At 42.6% G+C, this 24,211-nt stretch overlaps 2 protein-coding genes across 2 annotated transcripts in view; one reads left to right on the top strand and one right to left on the bottom strand.

Annotated features, from left to right (window-relative positions):
* Positions 1-277: 277 nt before the first annotated feature.
* LOC110507162 (A disintegrin and metalloproteinase with thrombospondin motifs 8) lies at positions 278-13,296 on the bottom strand. Its single transcript, XM_021587037.2, has 9 exons — positions 11,838-13,296; positions 10,476-10,715; positions 8,054-8,186; positions 7,485-7,652; positions 3,962-4,254; positions 3,258-3,444; positions 2,932-3,104; positions 2,625-2,800; positions 278-2,449 (listed from the first exon to the last, which is right to left on the bottom strand). The coding sequence occupies exons 1-9, from the start codon at positions 12,588-12,590 to the stop codon at positions 1,717-1,719; spliced, it is 2,856 nt and encodes a 951-aa protein (XP_021442712.2). The 5' UTR covers positions 12,591-13,296; the 3' UTR covers positions 278-1,716.
* A 772-nt stretch (positions 13,297-14,068) lies between these two features.
* LOC110507161 (A disintegrin and metalloproteinase with thrombospondin motifs 15) overlaps positions 14,069-24,211 on the top strand; it is a 31,508-nt gene continuing 21,365 nt past the window's right edge. Inside the window, exon 1 of the mRNA XM_021587036.2 lies at positions 14,069-15,297. Coding sequence (XP_021442711.2) covers positions 14,320-15,297 — 978 coding nt within the window. The 5' untranslated portion in view covers positions 14,069-14,319. The remainder of the gene's footprint in view (positions 15,298-24,211) is intronic.

Raw genomic sequence — 24,211 nt, 5'->3', positions numbered from 1 at the left:
TCAGGTGTGCGTAATGAGACAGTTCAGTGACGCCTAGAGGCCGGTGACGTAGATCTCCGGAACTGGTGCACAGAAAGAGCAGCAGTACCAGGGTAATCCGTGACAATGCCCATCTAATGAGAAGATTGAACAATGTGTGTAGTTTGCCCATATTTTTATTCTCTGTGTTTAACCAGCAGACTGCAGTGGAAGGAGAAGCAGGCCTGATGTAGGCCAAACATAGCTAAAGTCGGTCATTAACTTTCCAAACGGGTAAAAACAAGACACTCAATGCTTACAGCATATAGTAAAATGTGATGTATTTTACCATTTTATTGTAGACATAAATCTCAAAGACAGCAGCATCTGAAAATGTTATAATTTCATGTCCAAGGTAAAAACTTTACAAAAATAAATACCTTTAAAAAAGATAGCTACAATAATAATAATAATATAGTATTATGGTCCTTCACTGAAGGTATATCATATTGCCTTTTTTGTTTTATGACATACAAAACTGGAATGAGAAATCAAACATATACATAGATATCTGACAAACAATAGAGCATTCTTCGCATTATGAATAATAACATTTTAAAACACAACTATGACATTATTACAAAGGAGTTGTTCTTTATGCAAATAGATCATATTTTACACATGTTTATAATGAATTTGGGTGTACTTCCAATTCTCTGTAGCCATAGAATTTCTTTAAAACACTACATAAAAAAGGTGCAGAACAGAGGAAAAGTCCCCTGTTACACTTTTGCCTCAGATCAGATTCCTGACCATTGTCTATGCTAAACAACATTTTACACAAAGAAAGTGTAAACTCAAACTAAAGTATTTTTTTAATGAACACTAAAATGTCTGGTTCATTCTTACTACTAACTATGCTGGTTGCTTTTTTGTTACAAAGTACATTCTTCTATTTAGTGTCTGTCAACGTCTAATCTCGGAAGCCCAGAACTAAAATCGTAATTGCGTCAGATTATGTTACGTAGTCTGTCCATGAGAGATTAGTTAATAGAAGACCTAATCACCTGTATGATTTGAATGATAATGGGAGAATTAACATTTATCTGTAAGCATATCAGTACCACATATCATTAATCAATAAGATAGCAGATATTTTTTTTTTTTTACAGGCAGTAACACAATCTCACATTTAGAAAAAAAAAAAAAAAAAGAGCAAACCACAAATAAAGTAGGTATTTTACAAAGTTTTCCATATTGTGTACACAAACCCCTTTTACTCTAAATAATAAGCACTAAGTAGTTGTCTTGCAATGGTAATGTCACATGTTATGGTACAAATAGTATGCCTTCAGACTAACTTTATTTGCCCAGGTCATTTATTGGCTCGGAGTCTCTGACTGTATAGTTCTGGGTTATATGCTGGAAAATTGAGGTATATTTAACCGCAATGGTGTTTGTCAGTAGGTTTTCTGCAAAGTAATAGCTTTTCGGAGAGAATAATAAGTTGCACACAGTACCTTTGTCTATTTTATCAAAACATGTACATCCTGAGGTAGATCTCTATTGGTTGAAATTTCTCTAGTGGTTGTAAAACAAAGTCACAGGCCAGTGCCCTGAACCTGTCCGGGTTAGTTAGTGCACTCTTCATTTCCTAACTAGGGTTTCCCTGCTTTTCTCTAAAGCACGGTCGGGTCGGAGTGGTTAAGGGTCCACTACACTACCCCTACCAAAGTTCTCTATCTCCATGGCTCCTCGCTAGCACATTTGGTAAACACACTCTCCCGACACTGGCGCGGGTTGCTTATTGGTGTCGCACTTCTCCGACTCGACAGTCTTGCCGGTGTAGTCTATACAGACAACACTGCGTCGGCGTTCCCCCTGGCCACAAGTTTGTGAACAGGACGACCAAGGCCCCATTTGCCAGATGGGGCACGGCAGATCAGCACAGGGTCTGATATCTGTGGGTTTCAGGTCCTTATCGCAGGTATTGGAATGGAAACCAGCGTTGTCTCTGCATTCGACGTTCCTTCGGGACCACCCAGAGCCGCAACTCTTGGAGCACTCTGACCATTCGCCCAAACGCCACTGGGGCACACCGAAAGCCTGGATCATATGCAACGAAGCCTTTCTCTCTTTGGATTTAGTGAAAGACACATCTTTGGGGATAAAGAATGTGTATTTGACCTTGGGTGGAGATGCCTCCCCAGCAGTGGCCAGCAACTGGATGGTGATGGCCTCCCTCAGTTGTCTGAAGCTCTGGATTCTCTCCAAGGTGGTGGACGAGCCACTGTACTTCAGCACAGCCCCGAGAACAGGGATATCCTGCTCCACCGTGGACACAGAGAAGTTACCATTCAGTATGTAGCCACCGCTCTCTCGCTTGACCGCCAGGTAGTTTCCATCGTGTTTGATGTTTCTATGGCTACGCTGTTTGATGTCAATATTGGTAGCCCCGACAGGAATGGTCACAATGTCGCTGTATCCGTAACTGAAAGAAAGAAGCTAAATGTTTCATTACAGCTGTAATCACATCAGCAGCACAAAAGACTATCAACCAATAATACTTTCTAAATATGCCTATTATTTAGTTTGGATCATAATAGCTATTAGGGTCATACATGCTTGTTACCAGAAATGTAATTAGAATATTTAGGTGTACTCACGTGGCTTTGTTGTATGAACCAGTGATCTTCCTGCAACTGAGGCCATTCCCACCACACAAGCCACACTTGTCAAGCCTCTTGTTGGAGCCGATCTCTTTGTCACAGCCTGCCTTGACACATTGGCCTTGTACACAGACAGACGTAGTGTCGGGGCCACATGTGGTGCCGTCGACAACCTATGGACCACAAATGCACAGTTGAAGTCTCAATTGACTAAACACTGTGATTCACCAAACAGTGAAGGCAAGCTGTAAAATTATTTATTTACAGTGGCTAACTTTCTACAGATGACTTTTAGTCAACATACCTTGGCTTCAAAGACTTTGAATTCACTGCTGCCTTTGGCCCGGCAGAAGAGTTTACACCTGTCCCGGGGCGACACACCAGCGTACTTTGGAATCCATTGCTTCATGTTCCCCAGAATGTCCAAATAGTTGAAGGTGTTGTACTTCTCACACTGCTCCTCTCTAAAACTCTTCGCTAATGTTGGAGAAAATGACAAAGCAAAAAAATAAATGATCCATCAAACTAATATCAAAGCAGAGACATTTATTGAAAAACCTAGGTTACAAACATCACTATAGCTCACCACTATATAAAAAAGTGAAATGCTATAGTGCAAGTATGGCTTACCATCATTATCCTCACACGCCTGGGTGTTGCAAGACTGGTACTGAACTCTCTGGCCCTCGCAGTATTTGCCACCGTTCTGGGGCACGGGATCTGTGCACTCCCTGTAGGAGAACTCCACACCCCCCCCACATGTCCTGGAGCACTGTTGCCATGGCCCCCAAGCGCCCCAGCCACCATCCACAACCACCTGTGGTAAAGCCAAAACGTAACAGATTGAGTACTGAGTGCCATGATAGCATGAGCCGTCCAACTCAACCACACTCTAGGCTGAGACATCAGCGTCTCTTGGCATGCCATGACTTGGGTAAATCTGTCCGTCAGTGTGGCACGCTTCTGCTGTCTACCACATTCCTGCCCTGTGTGTCACCACTTGCAGAACCCGTTGCGCCCTTGGCAATGCTAAACTGTGTGTGTTCATGTGTGTGTTTTCACAAGCTTTTATTAGTGGGTGAGAAAAAAGTATATTTACTGACAGCATGTCAGTTTATAAATCCAATTTATTGACATGCTAAAGAGCTTGTACTCTCAAAAGTACGGTCTTCCTTACAACGCAGGAAGGAAATACTCTATCACAGATAAATTAATACACATACAGTAACTAACAAGGCATTCTGAGCCAGTGCTGGTATCAAAATGCAATACTACAAGACCAAATATGGGGGATTTTTTTTCTCCCCCCTTTTCTGAGAAAAACTAGGGCTTACCTTTGGCTGCATGACCTCGTGGGCTGCCATGCATGCACCGTGCAGACAGCTCTTGTTGGTGGCGCACGTGGTGCCATCTGCCCAGTGGAGGCTGCCGTTTCTGGTGGTGCAGTGGGGCTTGCCCTCCTCCCGGCACCACAGCTGGCTGCAGACGTCACTGTCAGAGGTGTTGGGGCAGTGCACAAACTCCTCCCCAAACATCTGCTGGCACTGGCGGTCGAGGCCGTATGTGGTGCCTGGAAGTACACTGGGTAACGGTAAGATGCTCTCCGGTGGATCCAAGAGGCAGTCGCCTGTGATTCAACACACAAGAGTTCTGTTTTAAAAAATCTGAAGGTTGTATAATGTGGAGATTTGACAGTGACAGAAGCTGACTTTGTTGGAGTCTTCTCACAGACACATTCTGAACAGTTGAAGCTTCTCAAACCCATGATTACCTAAACTCAGCAAGAAAAGAAACATCCTCAGCAAACTTTACATGTGTAAATATTTTTATGAACAGAACAAGATTCAACAACTGAGACAAACTGAACAAGTACCAAAGACGTGTGACTAACAGAAATTTATTCATGCGTCCCTGAACAAAGGGAGGAGGGTCAAAATCAAAAGTAACAGTCTGTATCTGGTGTGGCCACCAGCTGCATTATGTACTGCAGTGCATCTCCTCCTTATGGACTGCACCAGATTTGCTGTGAGATGTTACCCCTCTCTTCCACATAGGCACCTGCAAGTTCCCGGACATTTCTGGGGGGGAATGGCCCTAGCCCTCACCCTTCAATCCAACAGGTCCCATACGTGCTCAATGGGATTGAGATCCAGGCTCTTCACTGGCCATGGCAGAACACTGACATTCCAGTCTTGTAGGAAATCATGCACAGAACGAGCAGTATGGCTGGTGGCATTGTCATGCTGGAGAGTCATGTCAGGATGAGCCTGCAGGAAGGGTACCACATGAGGGAAGATGATGTCTTCCCTCTAACGCACAGTGTTGAGATTCCCTGCAATGACAATAAGCTCAGTCCGATGAAGCTGTGACACACCGCCCAAGACCATGATGGACCCTCCACATCCAAATCGATCTCGCTCCAGAGTACAGGCCTCAGTGTAATGCTCAATCATTCGACAAACGCGAATCCGACCATCACCCCTGGTGAGACAAAACCGCAACTCGTCAGTGAAGAGCACTTTTTGCCAGTCCTGTCTAGTCCAGCGACGATGGGTTTGTGCCTATAGGAGACATTGTTGCCAGTGAGGTCTGGTGAGGACCTGCCTTACTACAACAGGCCTACAAGCCCTCAGTTCAGCCTCTCTCAGCCTATTGCGGACAGTCTCAGCACTGATGGAGGGATTGTGCATTCCTGGTGTAACTCGGGCAGTTGTTGCCATCCTGTACCTGTCCCATAGGTGTGATGTTAGGATCTACCAATCCTGTGCAGGTGTTGTTACACATGGTCTGTCACTGCGAGGACGATCAGCTGTCTGTCCTGTCTCTGTAGTGCTGTCTTAGGCATCTCACAGTACAGACATTGCAATTTATTGCCCTGGCCACATCTTCAGTCCTCATGTCTCCTGCAGCATGCCTAAAGCACGTTCACACAGATGAGCAGGGACCCTGGGCATCTTTCTTTTGGTGTTTTTCAGAGTCAGTAGAAAGGCCTCTTTAGTGTCCTAAGTGTTCATAACTGTGACCTTAATTGCCTACCGTCTGTAAGCTGTTAGTGTCTTAACGACCGTTCCACAGGTGCATGTTCATTAATTGTTTATGGTTCATTGAACAAGCATGGGAAACAGTGTTTAAACCCTTTACAATGAAGATCTGTGAAGTTATTTAGATTTTTACAAATTATCTTTGAAAGACAGGGTCCTGAAAAAGGGACATTTCTTTTTTTTCTGAGTTTATTTGTAGAAATGTTCAATGAGCTTTAGTGTGATGTGTTCTTGACCCAGTGATCAGACCACATTCTTAGCCACATACGCTCTCTTTGGAATCACTGACTAACTGATAAAGAACATTTGCTTGTAACAGCTGTTACTTTTGGCTAGTGAGAAACAAAACCTTCTCTGTATGTATGACTCAGAGGAAAGGAAGGGCTTGAGTAAATGTTACAAAAAAAAAAAAATCAAATAAACACATTGCCATTCACTCCCAATTTCAAGTAGTAACCACAAACAACCTGGCAGCCAATCTCTAATTTCCTTATGACGTCTCCAATGTACAGTGCATTCAGTATTCCGACCCCTTGACTTTTCACATTTTGTTACGTTACAGCCTTATTCTAAAATTGATTAAAATTGCTGTTTTTCCTTCTCAAATCTATGCACAGTACCCCATAATGACAAAGCAAAAACTGATTTTTTGACATTTCTAAAAAGGCCATACCATAAAGACCTGATTTAGTGGAGTGCTGCAGAGATGGTTGTCCTTCTGGAAGGTTCTCCCATATCCACAGAGGAACTCTATAGCTCTGTCAGAGTGTCACCTCCCTGACCAAGGCCCTTCTCCCACGATTGCTCAGTTTGGCCAGCCAGCCAGCTCTAGGAAGAGTCTTGGTGGTTCCAAACTTCTTCCATTTAAGAATGATGGAGGCCAGTGTTCTTGGGGAACTTCAATTCTGCAGAAATGTTTTGGTACCCTTCCCCAGATCTGTGCCTCGACAAAATCCTGTCTCGGAGCTCTACGGACAATTCCTTCAACCTCATGGTTTGGTTTTTGCTCGGACTTGCACTGTCAACTGTGGGACCTTATATAGACAGGTGTGCCTTTTCAAATCATGTCTAATCAATTGAATTTACCACAGGTGGACTCCAATCAAGATGTAGAAACATCAAGGATGATCAATGGAAACAGGATGCACCTGAGCTCAATTTCGAGTCTCAAAGCAAAGGGTCTGAATACTTATGTAAATGTTGTGTTTTATGTAAATTGTATATTTCATAACTTTGCAAACATTTCTAAATACCTGTTTTCGTTTTGTCATTATGGGGTATTATGTGTAGATTTATGAAGATTTTTTTGAATAAGGCTGTAACGTAACAAAATGTGGAAAAATCAAGGGGTCTGAATACTTTCCGAATGCACCGTATCTCCATATTGAGATTTTTTTGCAAATGCAGAGAGTCTTTTGCATATAAGCAAACCTGAGGTGAGAAATTAGGTAACATTGTGAACACTTGTGAAGCCCGCAGGTATAATGCTTTTAAACTTGTTATAAGCCTACTGGAAGAGTATTTTCAGTGGCCATATTTAGTTTAATTGGGTAGATATTGTAAAAGAAAATAGAGAAGTGAAAACTGGGCCCTCATACGAGTGGTTTAACCTAGACGGCTCTAGTAAAAACAGAAGGCTCTAGTATAAAAAACTAATATTTAAATAATATATATATTTTTAATTCGTTCTTTAAAATGTATATCAGATTTCATTCACGTCCAGTCTTCTGACGTCACTTCCTCCTAGGAAGTGTTACCAAATAAGTTTTATTTGCCTACATCAGAGTTGTCAGTGTTGTTTGTCAGCATGACATACCGTGTCCGTTGTCAAAGAACTCTGTGACGTAGAGAGCGCTGCAAGGGGACCAGGGGAAAGTCTTGTTGAGGTGAACGAACAGAGGGGCCATCATGTGATGGCCGCCTAGATTCCCAAACATCCTCTCGCAATTCTTGGAGTCGTCGTGAGGCATACTCAGCACATGGCCTAAAGGAGAACAATACTGTATCAGTATTCAGTACCGATCATGGGACGAAAGAGGCACCCTGAAAACCCATTCAAATTAAATTTGAACTATTTAAGGTATGCTATGGAAGTAAAGTTACTAATAGTTTAGATCTACATTAGGCTTGGGGGTTGACTATCTTATCAAGTTATTATCTCCTTAAACCACACAATTATTAGTTGTAGGCTAAAACTTTTGCATAATCTTTCGGCTCATGGGTGTGCCCCTTTCTGTCCAAATTACGTTATTTGTAGACAATATTTCTGTGCATATAGAGGAACATTTTTGACAAGAGGCAAAATGTATGTAGACCTATAGTATCTTTATATATGGTCGCTATAGAAGTTTGAGAAAGTCTAATTTTTTAATGCCCAAGTCATACCAAGTTCATGGGCAGCAGTGAAGGCTGCTTGAAGTCCATTGTCCTCAATGACAGAGCAACTCCTTTTTGGATCGCACATGGTTCCCACATCAGCAACTCCTAGGGTGTCACAACTCTGATGTCCACAAATATCCTGGAAGACAGACAGCAGCAGTTTCAAACAGTGAATCTTTAGACAGCATTTGTATTTGTCCCTGGTTGTTTTTTCTCTCCCCTTTTCCATTATAAAATGAAGCAAATAAATATTCCTGGCAGACAGAAGCAGATATATGATGTGGGGAAAGTAAAGGTGTGGTATCAGAGATATACACTGCTCAAAAAAATAAAGGGAACACTAAAATAACACATCCTAGATCTGAATGAATGAAATATTCTTATTAAATACTTTTTTCTTTACATAGTTGAATGTGCTGACAACAAAATCACAAAAATGATCAATGGAAATCAAATGTATCAACCCATGGAGGTCTGGATTTGGAGTCACACTCAAAATTAAAGTGGAAAACCACACTACAGGCTGATCCAACTTTGATGTAACGTCCTTAAAACAAGTCAAAATGAGGCTCAGTAGTGTGTGTGGCCTCCACATGCCTGTATGACCTCCCTACAACGCCTGGGCATGCTCCTGATGAGGTGGCGGACGGTCTCCTGAGGGATCTCCTCCCAGACCTGGACTAAAGCATCCGCCAACTCCTGGACAGTCTGTGGTGCAACATGGAGTTGGTGGATGGAGCGAGACATGATGTCCCAGATGTGCTCAATTGGATTCAGGTCTGGGGAACGGGCAGGCCAGTCCATAGCATCAATGCCTTCCTCTTGCAGGAACTGCTGACACACTCCAGCCACATGAGGTATAGCATTGTCTTGCATTAGGGGGGACCCAGGGCCAACCGCACCAGCATATGGTCTCACAAGGGGTCTGAGGATCTCATCTCGGTACCTAATGGCAGTCAGGCTACCTCTGGCGAGCACATGGAGGGCTGTGCGGCCCCCCAAAGAAATGCCACCCCACACCATGACTGACCCACCGCCAAACCGGTCATGCTGGAGGATGTTGCAGGCAGCAGAACGTTCTCCACGGCGTCTCCAGACTCTGTCACCTCTGTCACGTGCTCAGTGTGAACCTGCTTTCATCTGTGAAGAGCACAGGGTGCCAGTGGCGAATTTGCCAATCTTGGTGTTCTCTGGCAAATGCCAAACGTCCTGCACGGTGTTGGGCTGTAAGCACAACCCCCACCTGTGGACGTCGGGCCCTCCTACCACCATGGAGTCTGCTAAACGGTCAGAAACAGACACATGCACATTTGTGGCCTGCTGGAGGTCATTTTGCAGGGCTCTGGCAGTGCTCCTCCTGCTTCTCCTTGCACAAAGGTGGAGGTAGCGGTCCTGCTGCTGGGTTGTTGCCCTCCTACGGCCTCCTCCACATCTCCTGGTAGCGCCTCCATGCTCTGGACACTACGCTGACAGACACAGCAAACCCTCTTGCCACAGCTCGCATTGATGTTCCATCCTGGATGAGCTGCACTACCTGAGCCACTTGTGTGGGTTGTAGACTCCGCTACCACTAGAGTAAAAGCACCGCCAGCATTCAAAAGTGATCAAAATATCAGCCAGGAAGCATAGGAACTGAGAAGTGGCCTGGTCACCCCCTGCAGAACCACTCCTTTATTGGGGGTGTCTTGCTAAATGCCTATAATTTCCACCTGTTGTCTATTCCATTTGCACAACAGCATGTGAAATGTATTGTCAATCAGTGTTGCTTCCTAAGTGGACAGTTTGATTTCACAGAAGTGTGATTGACTTGGAGTTACATTGTGTTGTTTAAGTGTTCCCTTTATTTTTTTGAGCAGTGTATTTCAACAACATGCCTTTCCCTTCACATGTCAGGATGGCTCTCTGTAACTGAGATACATGTTTCCTGGGGAATATGACCCAAACCACAAGACACAACCATACATGATTCAAAGGACATCTGGACTTTGAGCGACATGCTGAATTCAACTCAGCATGTGTACACCTTGTTTTGTAGAAGCATCACTCACTGGAGACCGCATGTACAAACTACTTCCAATTTAGGTCTCGAGTTTTTGGTTTATCTTATGACAAGACATGTGGCACACATTCTTTGGCAGGTCAAATTCAGGGCAGCAACATCACACCCATACTCTGGCCATTTTAAGGATGTCATCGTCACTCAAGGCTGATTTGTAACCATTCTAAAAATAGCTCATAGGAGAGCCTTCAGCCCTATATGTTTCAAAGCTCATTCGATCTGATTCATTGACACAGGCAATTGTGTTTCATTAGAGATCACATAATAAAATATGACATTATTTCATTAACTCTCCAAACCATATGGTAACATGGTTATGGAATAAGTGGTTGGGGAAAAACCTGTGACATTGATCCAGGCAGTGCTCACCTCTCGGGTAAAAAGCAGAGCAGTGTCGTAGTGCTCAGGATGCCTCTGGCTGGCCGGGTTGAACTGTTGTTGCCAGGCACAGAAATTACGCAGAGCGACTCCCCCGTTATTGGAGAGTGACGGTCCAACCTCCTCGTCTTCCACCACCACCATTTTCACCACCACCATGTGAACAGGGTTCTTGATACTGGGATGTTTGTAAAGCTGGGCTGCCACAGAGACCAAGGTCAGGATATAGTGCTGGATCAAGGGAGGACAACAGGCAGTTAGATATTAGAGAGGATTACAAGGCAACACTGTTGGTGATGATTTAAGCTAAAATCCTAAACCTAAGTGAGTGAAATAACAGCGAGACTGGAATTAAACACACAGTACCAGTCAAATGTTTGGACACACCTACTCATTCCAGGTTCTTTATTTTTACTATTATTTTACAATGTAGAAAATAGTAAAAAATTAAGAAAAACCCTTGAATGAGTAGGTGTCCAAACTTGTGATTGGTACTGTATACAAAAAAAGGAAGTATCCTTAAAAATGTCAAATGCTCTTTATCATTTACATGACCCCAACATTGTTTAAATGGTGATGCTCACAGCTAAGTCATAAAGAATGCGGAACGAAATTACTGCCAAAGCATGATTCTCCTGCCTGACTTCATCAGATGTTTCCCAATCCCATCATTAATCTATATGAACTCATATTTTTTTTAAATGATCTCATTACTCCAACTTAGTTTACACCATGCATATCAGATAAATAGCAAGTGTGGAGAGCCTAGTCTTGCATAACAGAGCAGAAACATTGTTTCTGCATCCAAAATATAGCCTAGCATTATTTCAATTGAAACAGAAATGAGTTTTTCTTCTTTAAAGCATTTGATTGTGGGTGTTTCCGCATTGGGAGTTGGATTGATTTTAAACCTTGAACTAGCCTGTTAAGAAAACTTCCCACTGGGTACAGATGTCGTTTCAACGTTAGTTTTGATTTACATTTCGTTGAGTTGTCAACTGACAGTGAATTAAACGTGAAATCAACAGCAAATGTCACCATGTCATTGGATTTAGGTTAAAAGTAGGGCTGAAAAAAATAGGAAAGGCCCTTGCATTGACTGTGTTAATTCACTCAGTTTTCCCACGTTAATTCAGTCATCACATAGATTTTTTTTGGGGGGGGGGTTAAATTAAATTAAATTATGTGGAAGCAACTTTGATTCAACCAGTTTTTGTGTGCAAGAAAGTGTCATTGCAATTATAATGTAGTAAATTATCAATATAGAATTGAGACAGTATGGCACTTTCATTTTTGTTAAATGCAATCAAATGAGTGAATCAGCATGGGCTATATTACTCGAATATATCCTACCTTTATCTCATCTCCATAGAAATGTGTCATCGACGTGTCTGCAACCACCAGCGTCTCAATAAATCGTGGTGCTGATACAAAGCGTTTCCCTCGTAATTGTCTCTCAGGATCTTTTTTCTCATGCAGAAAACGTTCGTTGTCTGCATTTACATTACTCTCCTCCCTCAGTTGATCAAAGACAGTTTTAGTGTGATTTGGTGCTTCTGTGGGCGTCCTTCTTTTGATAAAATGTAACTGTTCAGTGGACCTCTCCCTTTTCCCTGAGCCGAGCACTTTGGGCTCAATTAAATACTCATCCCCGTCTGTAACAAACGATCCAAGGATGCCATAACAGATACTGACCGCAACAACAGAATCTTGGTTGGAGTCCACAGTCCCCGAGTAAAAACAGCTTCTCAAATCTCTTTCTATCTGCTCAGTCTTGTTTATCAAGTTGTGAAAGTCAGTTTCAGTTTCAGAGTGTCTCCCCTGGGCACCTGAGGCGCTGCGTAAAGCGTGGATATCTTTAGCTTTGATGCGTTGAATTGTCAGTGTAGGAGATAAGAAACTGTTATCCGGGCTTAAATTCAAAGTGAAATCGCGGCCAAAGGCACTGAGTCTAAACCTCGGCTGTTCTTCACTTCGTTTCCAAAAACGACCGCCGCTTCTTCCATTTATCCGAACAGGTACAATTTCCTCGGATTCAAACAATTTCGAAAGTGATTTGTCTATTACGCACAGAACTAGTAAAACGAAACACCGTTTTGAACACATCTTCTGCAACGTAAATTGCACTCAAAAAGCTATTAAAACAAAGACAAGCTTTCAACCGAAATTCCGGACCAAGCCCATACGCAGCTGGACTCGTCAATTGATAGTGTCGGTAGAAAATCTTTAGTCACTGCTATTTTTAGTCTTGTCGACCTCTTAACTAAAATATTTTTTCATCAATATAATGTAACAAAAATCCAATGTTGTATAGTCAGTCTGTGTCGAGAATGTCTGTTATTTTTAGTTTAATTGTGTGCTCTTCATTGCTATTATAGCGGAGCTAAAATACTGTTCTACCACTCGGCAGCACCACTGAATACTAGGAGTAGCAGCGGTATTTATACTTTCTTGTCTTCCCTGGACAGAAGAGGATTGTTTTTTATATCACTCGTTGCCTCAAATTCTCCTCCCACTCGTACCTCATGAGAAACTCTTGGAATCAACGGATCCAATGAGAATAGACCAACCCCCCCCCGTCTGAAATAGCTGCAGTTCGACAACCCTGCAACTAATATTAACTCGGCATAGGCCTGCAGCACATGACGCTTCAACCTGGACACCCATACTATAATTTAAGGGCTCGGTCAGTTATTTCTGAACTTTGAGTGACTGCCAGTGCAGTGACCCCCAAGTGACTCCCATATGTAGGCCATAGCATATCCATCACGACCATCGTCCTCATCAGTCGAATAAACCAATGATAAAGGGATATCATGGAATACATTAGATAATTATCTTTAAGAGATAGTCAAAACTGTAATATAACGTAACAAATGAACGCTGATATTACGTTGGGCTCATAAGCTTCGAGGTGGCATTGGCAAAGAGACATGTTAGCGCTACATAAAAAATAGGTTATTTTAGGTAAGGTTATGAGGAAGCATTTCAACCACAAGGTGGTAGTATTTGATTACTAAATAATGACATGCCTTTTACGCGAGGGAATGACCAGAGATGCGCACTCTACTGCAGGCGCAACAGGTGTCGCTCTTTTTTAAGCTATAGCCTATGTACTGCACACTGGAACAGGTTAGAGCAACATAAGTGATTTTTGTTGGAAATATTATTTGACTATTTCTCAATCAATCTTGGGTGTACTTGCATTACGCATGGAGTTTGAACTGTTAGGTCATTAAGCCTAGTTACCCTGTACGATAATTAGATTGTAAAAGATTATAGTTTAATTAATCGATTAGTTATGCCAGATTAAGTCATATTAGTTTCACCTGAATCTATAACTCACACTGTACAATTGGTCTGAACAATGTTTTTTAACCAAAACTGTACTTTTGTGGTAGGTGATGAGTGTTCAACCTATCGCGTCAGAGACGCACTTTTGGTTCCGATAGTGGGACGAGACAGTTCAGCTCTTGCCACATGTGATAATAATATTTAGAGCGCTACAAGTGGCTGCGGTTTAAAGCATAAACCAAGGGGGTAGACTATGTCCAACCAGCTTTTCTCAGCACCTCCCCGAATTTCCGTTGACAGTTCTCAATGTTTATGAACATGACTCCAGAGAGTCAAACTCACAAAGTCCAAAGAGCAGTCTGGGCTCAATAGTCTGGTTCAAGATGGGAATCGATCACATCGTTTGGTCTTTCATCCTTTGAGGACGCCCATCTGCGGCTCTGTGACACAGCGCACTGGATTGTCAACCTCACATGCAGACGTGGTACCACCAAGGACAGTGCCGGATTTATCGATAAATAATAGTTTTTGTATTACAAAGATGTCTATGTTTATTGGCTCTCTGTTTATTTTTATGGATGTCCTATTATATGCTAAATTTAATTATTGCATGGAAATAGATTTTTGCGTACCTGTTCGATTAGATCATCAACATTTAGAAAGACATACTATTCGACAGACGGAGGGGAGAATGAATGACCAGCTAGTTGTTTTTAAAATTACTGCTTTCAGGCAAGAATGTTATCTAAACCTTTCACCGGATTCTACATTTATTGCGCCCAACATCACTCCTCACAGCGGCTCCTTAGCATCAACTTCCTCTGCAACCACAGACCTGAACCACTGCTTCTACTCCGGTGATGTCAATGCAGACCAGGAATCGTATGCTGCGCTGAGCCTGTGCAAAGGCTTACAAGGCGCCTTTTCTTACCAGGGCATGGAATATTTCATCAATCCACTTGGGAACGAAAGGACCGGAGGAGGATATACAGTGAATACTGAGAGAAGAACCCATGTCATACGTCGCCGGGGAAGCGACAGGGACTCCAGCGGCAATACCACCACGAACAGGTGTGGAGTAGAACCTGGTTTGACCCAAAACCTTCCAGGGTCTTTTGAGAAATATAAACGCATGAAAGGACTGGAGATGGACAGCCTGACTGAAACTGTATTGAAGAGCCTGGGTAGATCCAAAAGGTTTGCCTCCATCCCTAGGTTTGTGGAGGTTCTTGTCGTGGCTGATGAGTCTATGGCCAAATTCCACGGGGACGACTTGAAACATTACCTGTTGACCCTGATGTCTGTTGCTTCAAGGCTTTACAAGCACCCCAGCATCATGAATTCCATAAACATAGTGGTAGTGGGCTTCATGGTGATCAACGAAACAGAGAAAGGACCCAAGGTTTCCACCAATGCTGCCCTCACTCTGCGCAGTTTCTGTTCTTGGCAGAAAAATTTAAACAAATACGATGACAAGCACCCTGAATACTGGGACACTGCAATCCTATTCACCAAACAGGTAAGGTGTGGTGAGTTGCAGCCAGGTGTCAATGTTTACTTGCAAATTAGCTTCCATGCAATCATCAATTATTTAAATTTTGAATTATTATCTCATTGTCACCCAATACATTATCTCCAAATACAATACTAAGTGCTCTTTTATAGACACATCCCTGTGTGTTACATGCAGCCTGATAATGCTGAGACAAGGTGGGTTTGGGTGTCAATTCCTTTTCAGTTAATTAAGGAAGTAAATTACACTTACACTTACACTTCCAATTCCAATTTCTACTCTATGCATCTCTACGAGAAAAAAATGAAAACATTGCTTACAACTAACTGCACAGCTGAAAAGCAACTCATCTGTCTTCACATCTTAAAAGTCCACCTCCTTTTTCCTATCATGAATCACATTGCCAAACATTTAGCATAAAGGCCCCCACAATCGTGATCACTGAGCCAAAAACATGCTCATGGAACAAGATGAACCATATGAACAATGACTGTTGCACATCTTTCAGAATGTGTCTAGCCAGTCACCTATTTTTCCACCCCAACCATAGAGATAGATAGCGGACTCAGCTTTATATCTGTGCCATTATAGGGTCTGTGACAGCATGGGCAGCGACATTGAGGCTACAACCCATAGGAATCCCCACCCATTTGACTACTTTGACTACTTTAAATTGGCGGAAGCAGTGGCGATTTAAGCATGTACATTTTGGTGGGGCAAAGTGAAAAAAATGTATGCATGCCAGCAAAGCCACTACACAACACAACACTAAACATACATTAATTGCACTATAACGGTGACAAACAGTGCCCACAAACTGTTAGGGCCTACATAAAGCTATTTCAACAGCAGAGTCCCAACACCTTACCACTGCTGGCTATCAGCGGAGCCTTTTCTGGCAGCGAAACAGTTTATTCAGCCTCATTTAATGCCTTAGAAAATATATACAGTACCAGTCACATGTTTGGACAGCTACTCATTCAAAGGTTTTTCTTTATTTTTACTATTTTCTACATTGTAGAACAACAGTCAATCAATCAAATTTCAATCAAATTTATTTTATATAGCCCTTCGTACATCAGCTGATATCTCAAAGTGCTGTACAGAAACCCAGCCTAAAACCCCAAACAGCAAGCAATGCAGGTGAAGAAGCACGGTGGCTAGGAAAAACTCCCTAGAAAGGCCAAAACCTAGGAAGAAACCGAGAGAGGAACCAGGCTATGTGGGGTGGCCAGTCCTCTTCTGGCTGTGCCGGGTGGAGATTATAACAAAACATGGTCAAGATGTTCAAATGTTCATAAATGACCAGCATGGTCGAATAATAATAAGGCAGAATAGTTGAAACTGGAGCAGCAGCACAGTCAGGTGGACTGGGGACAGCAAGGAGTCATCATGTCAGGTATTCCTGGGGCATGGTCCTAGGGCTCAGGTCCTCCGAGAGAGAGAAAGAAAGAGAGAATTAGAGAGAGCATATGTGGGATGGCCAGTCCTCTTCTGGCTGTGCCGGGTGGAGATTATAACAGAACATGGCCAAGATGTTCAAATGTTCATAAATGATCAGCATGGTCGAATAATAATAAGGCAGAACAGTTGAAACTGGAGCAGCAGCACAGCCAGGTGGACTGGGGACAGCAAGGAGTCATCATGTCAGGTAGTCCTGGGGCATGGTCCTAGGGCTCAGGTCCTCCGAGAGAGAGAAAGAGAGAAGGAGAGAATTAGAGAACGCACACTTAGATTCACACAGGACACCGAATAGGACAGGAGAAGTACTCCAGATATAACAAACTGACCCTAGCCCCCCGACACATAAACTACTGCAGCATAAATACTGGAGGCTGAGACAGGAGGGGTCAGGAGACACTGTGGCCCACTCCGAGGACACCCCCGGACAGGGCCAAACAGGAAGGATATAACCCCACCCACTTTGCCAAAGCACAGCCCCCACACCACTAGAGGGATATCTTCAACCACCAACTTACCATCCTGAGACAAGGCTGAGTATAGCCCACAAAGACCTCCGCCACGGCACAACTTAAGGGGGGGGGGGGGGGGGGCGCCAACCCAGACAGGATGACCACATCAGTGACTCAACCCACTCAGGTGACGCACCTCCTCCAGGGACGGCATGAGAGAGCCCCAGTAAAGCCAGTGACTCAGCCCCTGTAATAGGGTTAGAGGCAGAGAATCCCAGTGGAAAGAGGGGAACCGGCCAGGCAGAGACAGCAAGGGTGGTTCGTTGCTCCAGAGCCTTTCCGTTCACCCTCCCACTCCTGGGCCAGACTACACTCAATCATATGACCCACTGAAGAGATGAGTCTTCAGTAGAGACTTAAAGGTTGAGACCGAGTTTGCGTCTCTGACATGGGTAGGCAGACCGTTCCATAAAAATGGAGCTCTATAGGAGAAAGCCCTGCCTCCAGCTGTTTGCTTAAAAATTCTAGGGACAATTAGGAGGCCTGCGTCTTGTGACCGTAGCGTACGTGTAGGTATGTACGGCAGGACCAAATCAGAGAGATAGATAGGAGCAAGCCCATGTAATGCTTTGTAGGTTAGCAGTAAAACCTTGAAATCAGCCCTTGCTTTGACAGGAAGCCAGTGTAGAGAGGCTAGCACTGGAGTAATATGATCACATTTTTTGGTTCTAGTCAGGATTCTAGCAGCCGTATTTAGCACTAACTGAAGTTTATTTAGTGCTTTATCCGGGTAGCCGGAAAGTAGAGCATTGCAGTAGTCTAACCTGGAAGTGACAAAAGCATGGATTAATTTTTCTGCATCATTTTTGGACAGAAAGTTCCTGATTTTTGCAATGTTACGTAGATGGAAAAAAGCTGTCCTTGAAATGGTCTTGATATGTTCTTCAAAAGAGAGATCAGGGTCCAGAGTAACGCCGAGGTCCTTCACAGTTTTATTTGAGACGACTGTACAACCATTAAGATTAATTGTCAGATTCAACAGAAGATCTCTTTGTTTCTTGGGACCTAGAACAAGCATCTCTGTTTTGTCCGAGTTTAAAAGTAGAAAGTTTGCAGCCATCCACTTCCTTATGTCTGAAACACATTCTTCTAGCAAGGGCAATTTTGGGGCTTCACCATGTTTAATTGAAATGTACAGCTGTGTGTCATCTGCATAGCAGTGAAAGTTAACATTATGTTTTCGAATAACATCCCCAAGAGGTAAAATATATAGTGAAAACAATAGTGGTCCTAAAACGGAACCTTGAGGAACACCGAAATTTACAGTTGATTTGTCAGAGGACAGACCATTCACAGAGACAAACTGATATCTTTCCGACAGATAAGATCTAAACCAGGCCAGAACTTGTCCGTGTAGACCAATTTGGGTTTCCAATCTCTCCAAAAGAATGTGGTGATCGATGGTATCAAAAGCAGCACTAAGGTCTAGGAGCACGAGGACAGATGCAGAGCCTCGGTCCGATGCCATTAAAATGTCATTTACCACCTTCACAAGTGCCGTCTCAGTGCTATGATGGGGTCTAAAACCAGACTGAAGCATTTCGTATACATTGTTTGTCTTCAGGAAGGCAGTGAGTTGTTGCGCAACAGCCTTTTCTAAAATTTTTGAGAGGAATGGAAGATTCGATATAGGCCGATAGTTTTTTATATTTTCTGGGTCAAGGTTTGGCTTTTTCAAGAGAGGCTTTATTACTGCCACTTTTAGTGAGTTTGGTACACATCCGGTGGATAGAGAGCCGTTTATTATGTTCAACATAGTAGGGCCAAGCACAGGAAGCAGCTCTTTCAGTAGTTTAGTTGGAATAGGGTCCAGTATGCAGCTTGAAGGTTTAGAGGCCATGATTATTTTCATCATTGTGTCAAGAGATATAGTACTAAAACACTTGAGTGTCTCTCTTGATCCTAGGTCCTGGCAGAGTTGTGCAGACTCAGGACAACTGAGCTTTGAAGGAATACGCAGATTTAAGGAAGAGTCCGTAATTTGCTTTCTAATAATCATAATCTTTTCCTCAAAGAAGTTCATGAATTTATCACTGCTAAAGTGAAAGTCATCCTCTCTTGGGGAATGCTGCTTTTTAGTTAGCTTTGCGACAGTATCAAAAAGGAATTTCGGATTGTTCTTATTTTCCTCAATTAAGTTAGAAAAATAGGATGATCGAGCAGCAGTAAGGGCTCTTCGGTACTGCACAGTACTGTCTTTCCAAGCTAGTCGGAAGACTTCCAGTTTGGTGTGGCGCCATTTCCGTTCCAATTTTCTGGAAGCTTGCTTCAGAGCTCGGGTATTTTCTGTGTACCAGGGAGCTAGTTTCTTATGAGAAATGTTTTTAGTTTTTAGGGGTGCAACTGCATCTAGGGTATTGCGCAAGGTTAAGTTGAGTTCCTCAGTTAGGTGGTTAACTGATTTTTGTCCTCTGGCGTCCTTGGGTAGGCAGAAGGAGTCTGGAAGGACATCAAGGAATCTTTGTGTTGTCTGTGAATTTATAGCACGACTTTTGATGATCCTTGGTTGGGGTCTGAGCAGATTATTTGTTGCAATTGCAAACGTAATAAAATGGTGGTCCGATAGTCCAGGATTATGAGGAAAAACATTAAGATCCACAACATTTATTCCATGGGACAAAACTAGGTCCAGCGTATGACTGTGACAGTGAGTGGGTCCAGAGACATGTTGGACAAAACCCACTGAGTCGATGATGGCTCCGAAAGCCTTTTGGAGTGGGTCTGTGGACTTTTCCATGTGAATATTAAAGTCACCAAAGATTAGAATATTATCCGCTATGACTACAAGGTCCGATAGGAATTCAGGGAACTCAGTGAGGAACGCTGTATATGGCCCAGGAGGCCTGTAAACAGTAGCTATAAAAAGTGATTGAGTAGGCTGCATAGATTTCATGACTAGAAGCTCAAAAGACGAAAACGTCATTTTTTTTTTTGTAAATTGAAATTTGCTATCGTAAATGTTAGCAACACCTCCGCCTTTGCGGGATGCACGGGGGATATGGTCACTAGTGTAGCCAGGAGGTGAGGCCTCATTTAACACAGTAAATTCATCAGGCTTAAGCCATGTTTCAGTCAGGCCAATCACATCAAGATTATGATCAGTGATTAGTTCATTGACTATAATTGCCTTTGAAGTAAGGGATCTAACATTAAGTAGCCCTATTTTGAGATGTGAGGTATCATGATCTCTTTCAATAATGACAGGAATGGAGGTGGTCTTTATCCTAGTGAGATTGCTAAGGCGAACACCGCCATGTTTAGTTTTGCCCAACCTAGGTCGAGGCACAGACACGGTCTCAATGGTGATAGCTGAGCTGACTACACTGACTGTGCTAGTGGCAGACTCCACTATGCTGGCAGGCTGGCTAACAGCCTGCTGCCTGGCCTGCAGTGAAGCCATCACAACCATGAAATAACACATATGGAATCATGTAGTAACTAAAAAAGTGTTAAACAAATTCTTCAAAGTAGCCACGCTTTGCCTTGATGACAAGTTTGCACACTCTTGGCATTCTCTCAAGACAGTGTCACCAGCAAAGCAACCCCACACCATCATAACTCCTCCTTCATGCTTCACGGTGAGAACCACAGATGCAGAGATCATCCGTTCACCTACTCTGCATCTCACAAAGACACAGCAGTTGGAACCAAAAATCTCAAATTTGAACTTATCAAACCAAAGGACAGATTTCCACCGGTCTAATGTCCAATGCTAATGTTTCTTGGCCCAAGCAAGTGTCTTCTTATTAATGGTGTCCTTTAGTAGTGGTTTCTTTGCAGCAATTCAACCATGACGGCCTGATTCACGTAGTCTCCTCTGAACAGCTGATGTTGAGATGTGAGCCAGTTTCATCATAGCGCTTGATGGTTTTTGTGACTGCTTTTGAAGAAACTTTAAAAGTTCTTGACATTTTCCAGATTGACTGACCTTCATGTCTTAAAGTAATGATGGACTGTCATTTCGCTTTGCTTATTTCAGCTGTTCTTGCCATAATATGGACTTGGTCTTTTACCAAATAGGCTATCTTCTGTATACCACCCCTACCTTGTCACACACAACACAACTGATTGGCTCAAACGCATTAAGAAGGAAAGAAATTCCACAAATTGACTTTTAACAAGGTACCCCTGTTAATTCAGAACATGGGCCATTCTTACATTATTCTCCCTGTACACCAAGTCAGAACCATAGGATAAATAAAGGGGGCATATAAGCAGACAATGAAAGCTTTTACTATATTCGATGATGACATTTCTCTGAAACAGGCTATAGGCTAGATGTGCACCACCAACAGCTAACAGCTTACTACACAACATACATTTAGTATTACTTTCGTAGCTACAGTAGACATATCTCTCTGGTATATTACATATTTTATGCAGCAGCATACAATACATTTTCGGACAAACCTTGTTGTGCTGTGCTCACTTGAACAGGAAGGTGGCGCGGCAGTTGTATTTGGGCAAATTTTGTCATCAAACTTTGTCATAAAAGTCTGGCATTCTCTGGATTGATGGTGCTTTCAAGACAATGAAAAGTCTTGGAAAAAACAAGGATGAATCATGATGACGTCGGTGATCTTCAGGCCGGAGCTATAAAATGAGGCCTGAGTTCCCGACTTGCAATTCCGAGTTGGATGACCGTTCAAAACCTATTTTCCCAGTCGGAGCTTGTTTTATTTCAAGTTCCTAGATGTCTTCAACGCACTAAAGTAAGATTTCCCAGTTCTGAGTTTCCTGTTGTTTTGAGCGCGGCAGAAGTCATGCTGGATTAACAGCATGGCCAATGTTGAATGTTTATCCTTTTAAACTTGGAAAAGAGACTCTTAAACCCAGACTTGAGACCACACACCCATTTCACTGAATAGCAGGCTAGTGATTGCTTTGCAATGCTTGCAGTTATCCACTGATTCCTTCCAAACCACTCATTGTTGAATTTTCGATTTCCAACTTGTTGTGTAATGTTTATAACAATGTTCGATGAGCACTTAAACATTTTATCTATAATTTCTCTTCATTATTTCTCTTCATATGACAAGGATTGAAAATTATTTGCCTGTAGATTGTCGACTTGATTCATGATGATGACTGCTAGCTAAGATTTTGAAAGTATGATGTTGACATGATCAGTCCAATCAAAGGTACTGTAGATAAAACATTATTTGATGTCAAACTGATATGTGACACGTACTAATGCCAAAATAACATGCAAAACAGGTGGGGCTCGAAACAAATGACGGTCGCCACAGGGCGGAAGCACGTTGGAAGCCCTCAATTGCGCTGCCCATGCTAAAACTGCCTTTTGGCCACTAGAGGCCTCTATCACACGTTATACAACGGGTGGGTCTAATCCTGAATGCTGATTGGTTAAAACAGCATTCAGCTGTGTATAAAAAGCATATATTATCATTACATTTATCTCACATTTATTTTAGACTAACATTTCGTTTTCAACAGCAGAGATTTGTATAAACCTTGCTGTTTGTCTCTCCAACATTTGCAACATTGTTTCAATATTAAAGTTCGATCTCCTGCTGTCCCATAGTAATGAACGTGTCGGGACGACACAGACAGGCATGCAGTGTTTCTCAGCTAGTCGAAATCATGAATCAACTGGCATCATTTTTATGGATATATACAAAAAAAAATCTATAGAAAAAAGGTAAAAAACGAAATGCAGCTAATTTGCAGTCTTTCCAGCTTCAGTTTGAAGTGATTGTGTTACTGTAGCGGTGTTGTTGGCTAGCTCCTCTGAACAACAGTGTCCTGACGAGTGAGCACATTTTCTATGCCAGGCAAAAATCCCCCTCATTAGCTCATTGTTATGGATGTATCCAAATAAATGTCACAGCTTAAACAAATTCAAATGCAGCTACTTTGCTGTTATTCTGGCTGCACTTTTTGACGTGACTGTAAGTTAGCCATAGTTGGCTAGGTAGCAAGGGATAAGAACGTTGCCAGCCAGTATGGCAATGGAACATTTAGAGTGAACGACCGGGTCGCGTCCATAGATATAGAACAAAAAGACTGGGTCGCGTCCATAGATCCAGAACAGAAAGACTGGGTCGCGTCTCTAGAAACCCTGGATTTGTGTCTTGTGGAAGGATGAAATGGTATGAATAAATTAATCCAAACAACGTTTTTAATCAAAATATGTAAATTATTTGAATATGTTGGTAATACGTATAAAAGTGATTAGTGCCCTCAAAGCCAGTGTTTGGAGGATATATTGGCATGGTTTCCCGGCGTTCGACTTTCGACTCGGGCCTAACAACACCCGTGCCAATATATTCTCCAAACATCGGATTCTCGGGCATTATCACTCAACGATGATCCCAACCCATGTTAGCACCATGCCACTGAGTTTTGAAATGGCACAGGTAGAACAGGCCAGGCAGGGGTTTCACTAGCTCTGGTCCAGGAATTCAGCACAGCTTGCTAATGGCAGGCTCAGCATTAGTACTAACGCCTGGACCAGAGCTAGAATTTGACACACGCTGATGGTGGAATGGGAAGTATCCATTTCTCTGTGATGATCCACTCACTTCCAGCTGTGAGCCTTTAGTCCTGCCTCTCAGCCTGGATTCAGACAGTCTGTCTGTTTTCCATTAAGCCTAGCTTGGCCGGGACCAATCTAATGCATTGGTTCTCTTTGAGTGCATAACACTTAATTCTGAGGCTGAATCTGTCCAACTGTGATCAAAGTGGTGTAAAATGATCCCACTTATATGGTGAAGATGCCTTGACCTATACAATTACCTTAAAGTGTGTTTATTTACTTTATTGGGAAAGGGGGTTATTGAATTTAATATTGTATGCTAGAGGTATGGTGTTAATGTGCTTGTATGAACAATGCAGTTATATCAGATAATAATTCTCAGACTCAAATCAAATAAACTTGTGTTTAAAAGCATTGTACAATGGTCAAGTACAATACATTTTTAACA

This window comes from Oncorhynchus mykiss, chromosome 27 (assembly GCF_013265735.2).
Source record: "Oncorhynchus mykiss isolate Arlee chromosome 27, USDA_OmykA_1.1, whole genome shotgun sequence".
Taxonomy (NCBI): domain Eukaryota; kingdom Metazoa; phylum Chordata; class Actinopteri; order Salmoniformes; family Salmonidae; genus Oncorhynchus; species Oncorhynchus mykiss.
The sequence above is the reverse complement of the archived record's forward strand: the minus strand, read 5'-3'. Positions and strand labels throughout refer to the sequence as shown.

Bases quoted from the DNA above. Each gene is read 5' to 3' on its own strand.
- LOC110507162 (XM_021587037.2), bottom strand. From the start codon at position 12,590: ATGTGTTCAAAACGGTGTTTCGTTTTACTAGTTCTGTGCGTAATAGAC. The intron at 8,187-10,475 runs GTGAGCACTGCC...TCTGTCTTCCAG, and splicing joins CTCTGCTTTTTACCCGAGAG to GATATTTGTGGACATCAGAG. The intron at 2,450-2,624 runs GTGAGTACACCT...TCTTTCTTTCAG, and splicing joins GGTTCATACAACAAAGCCAC to TTACGGATACAGCGACATTG.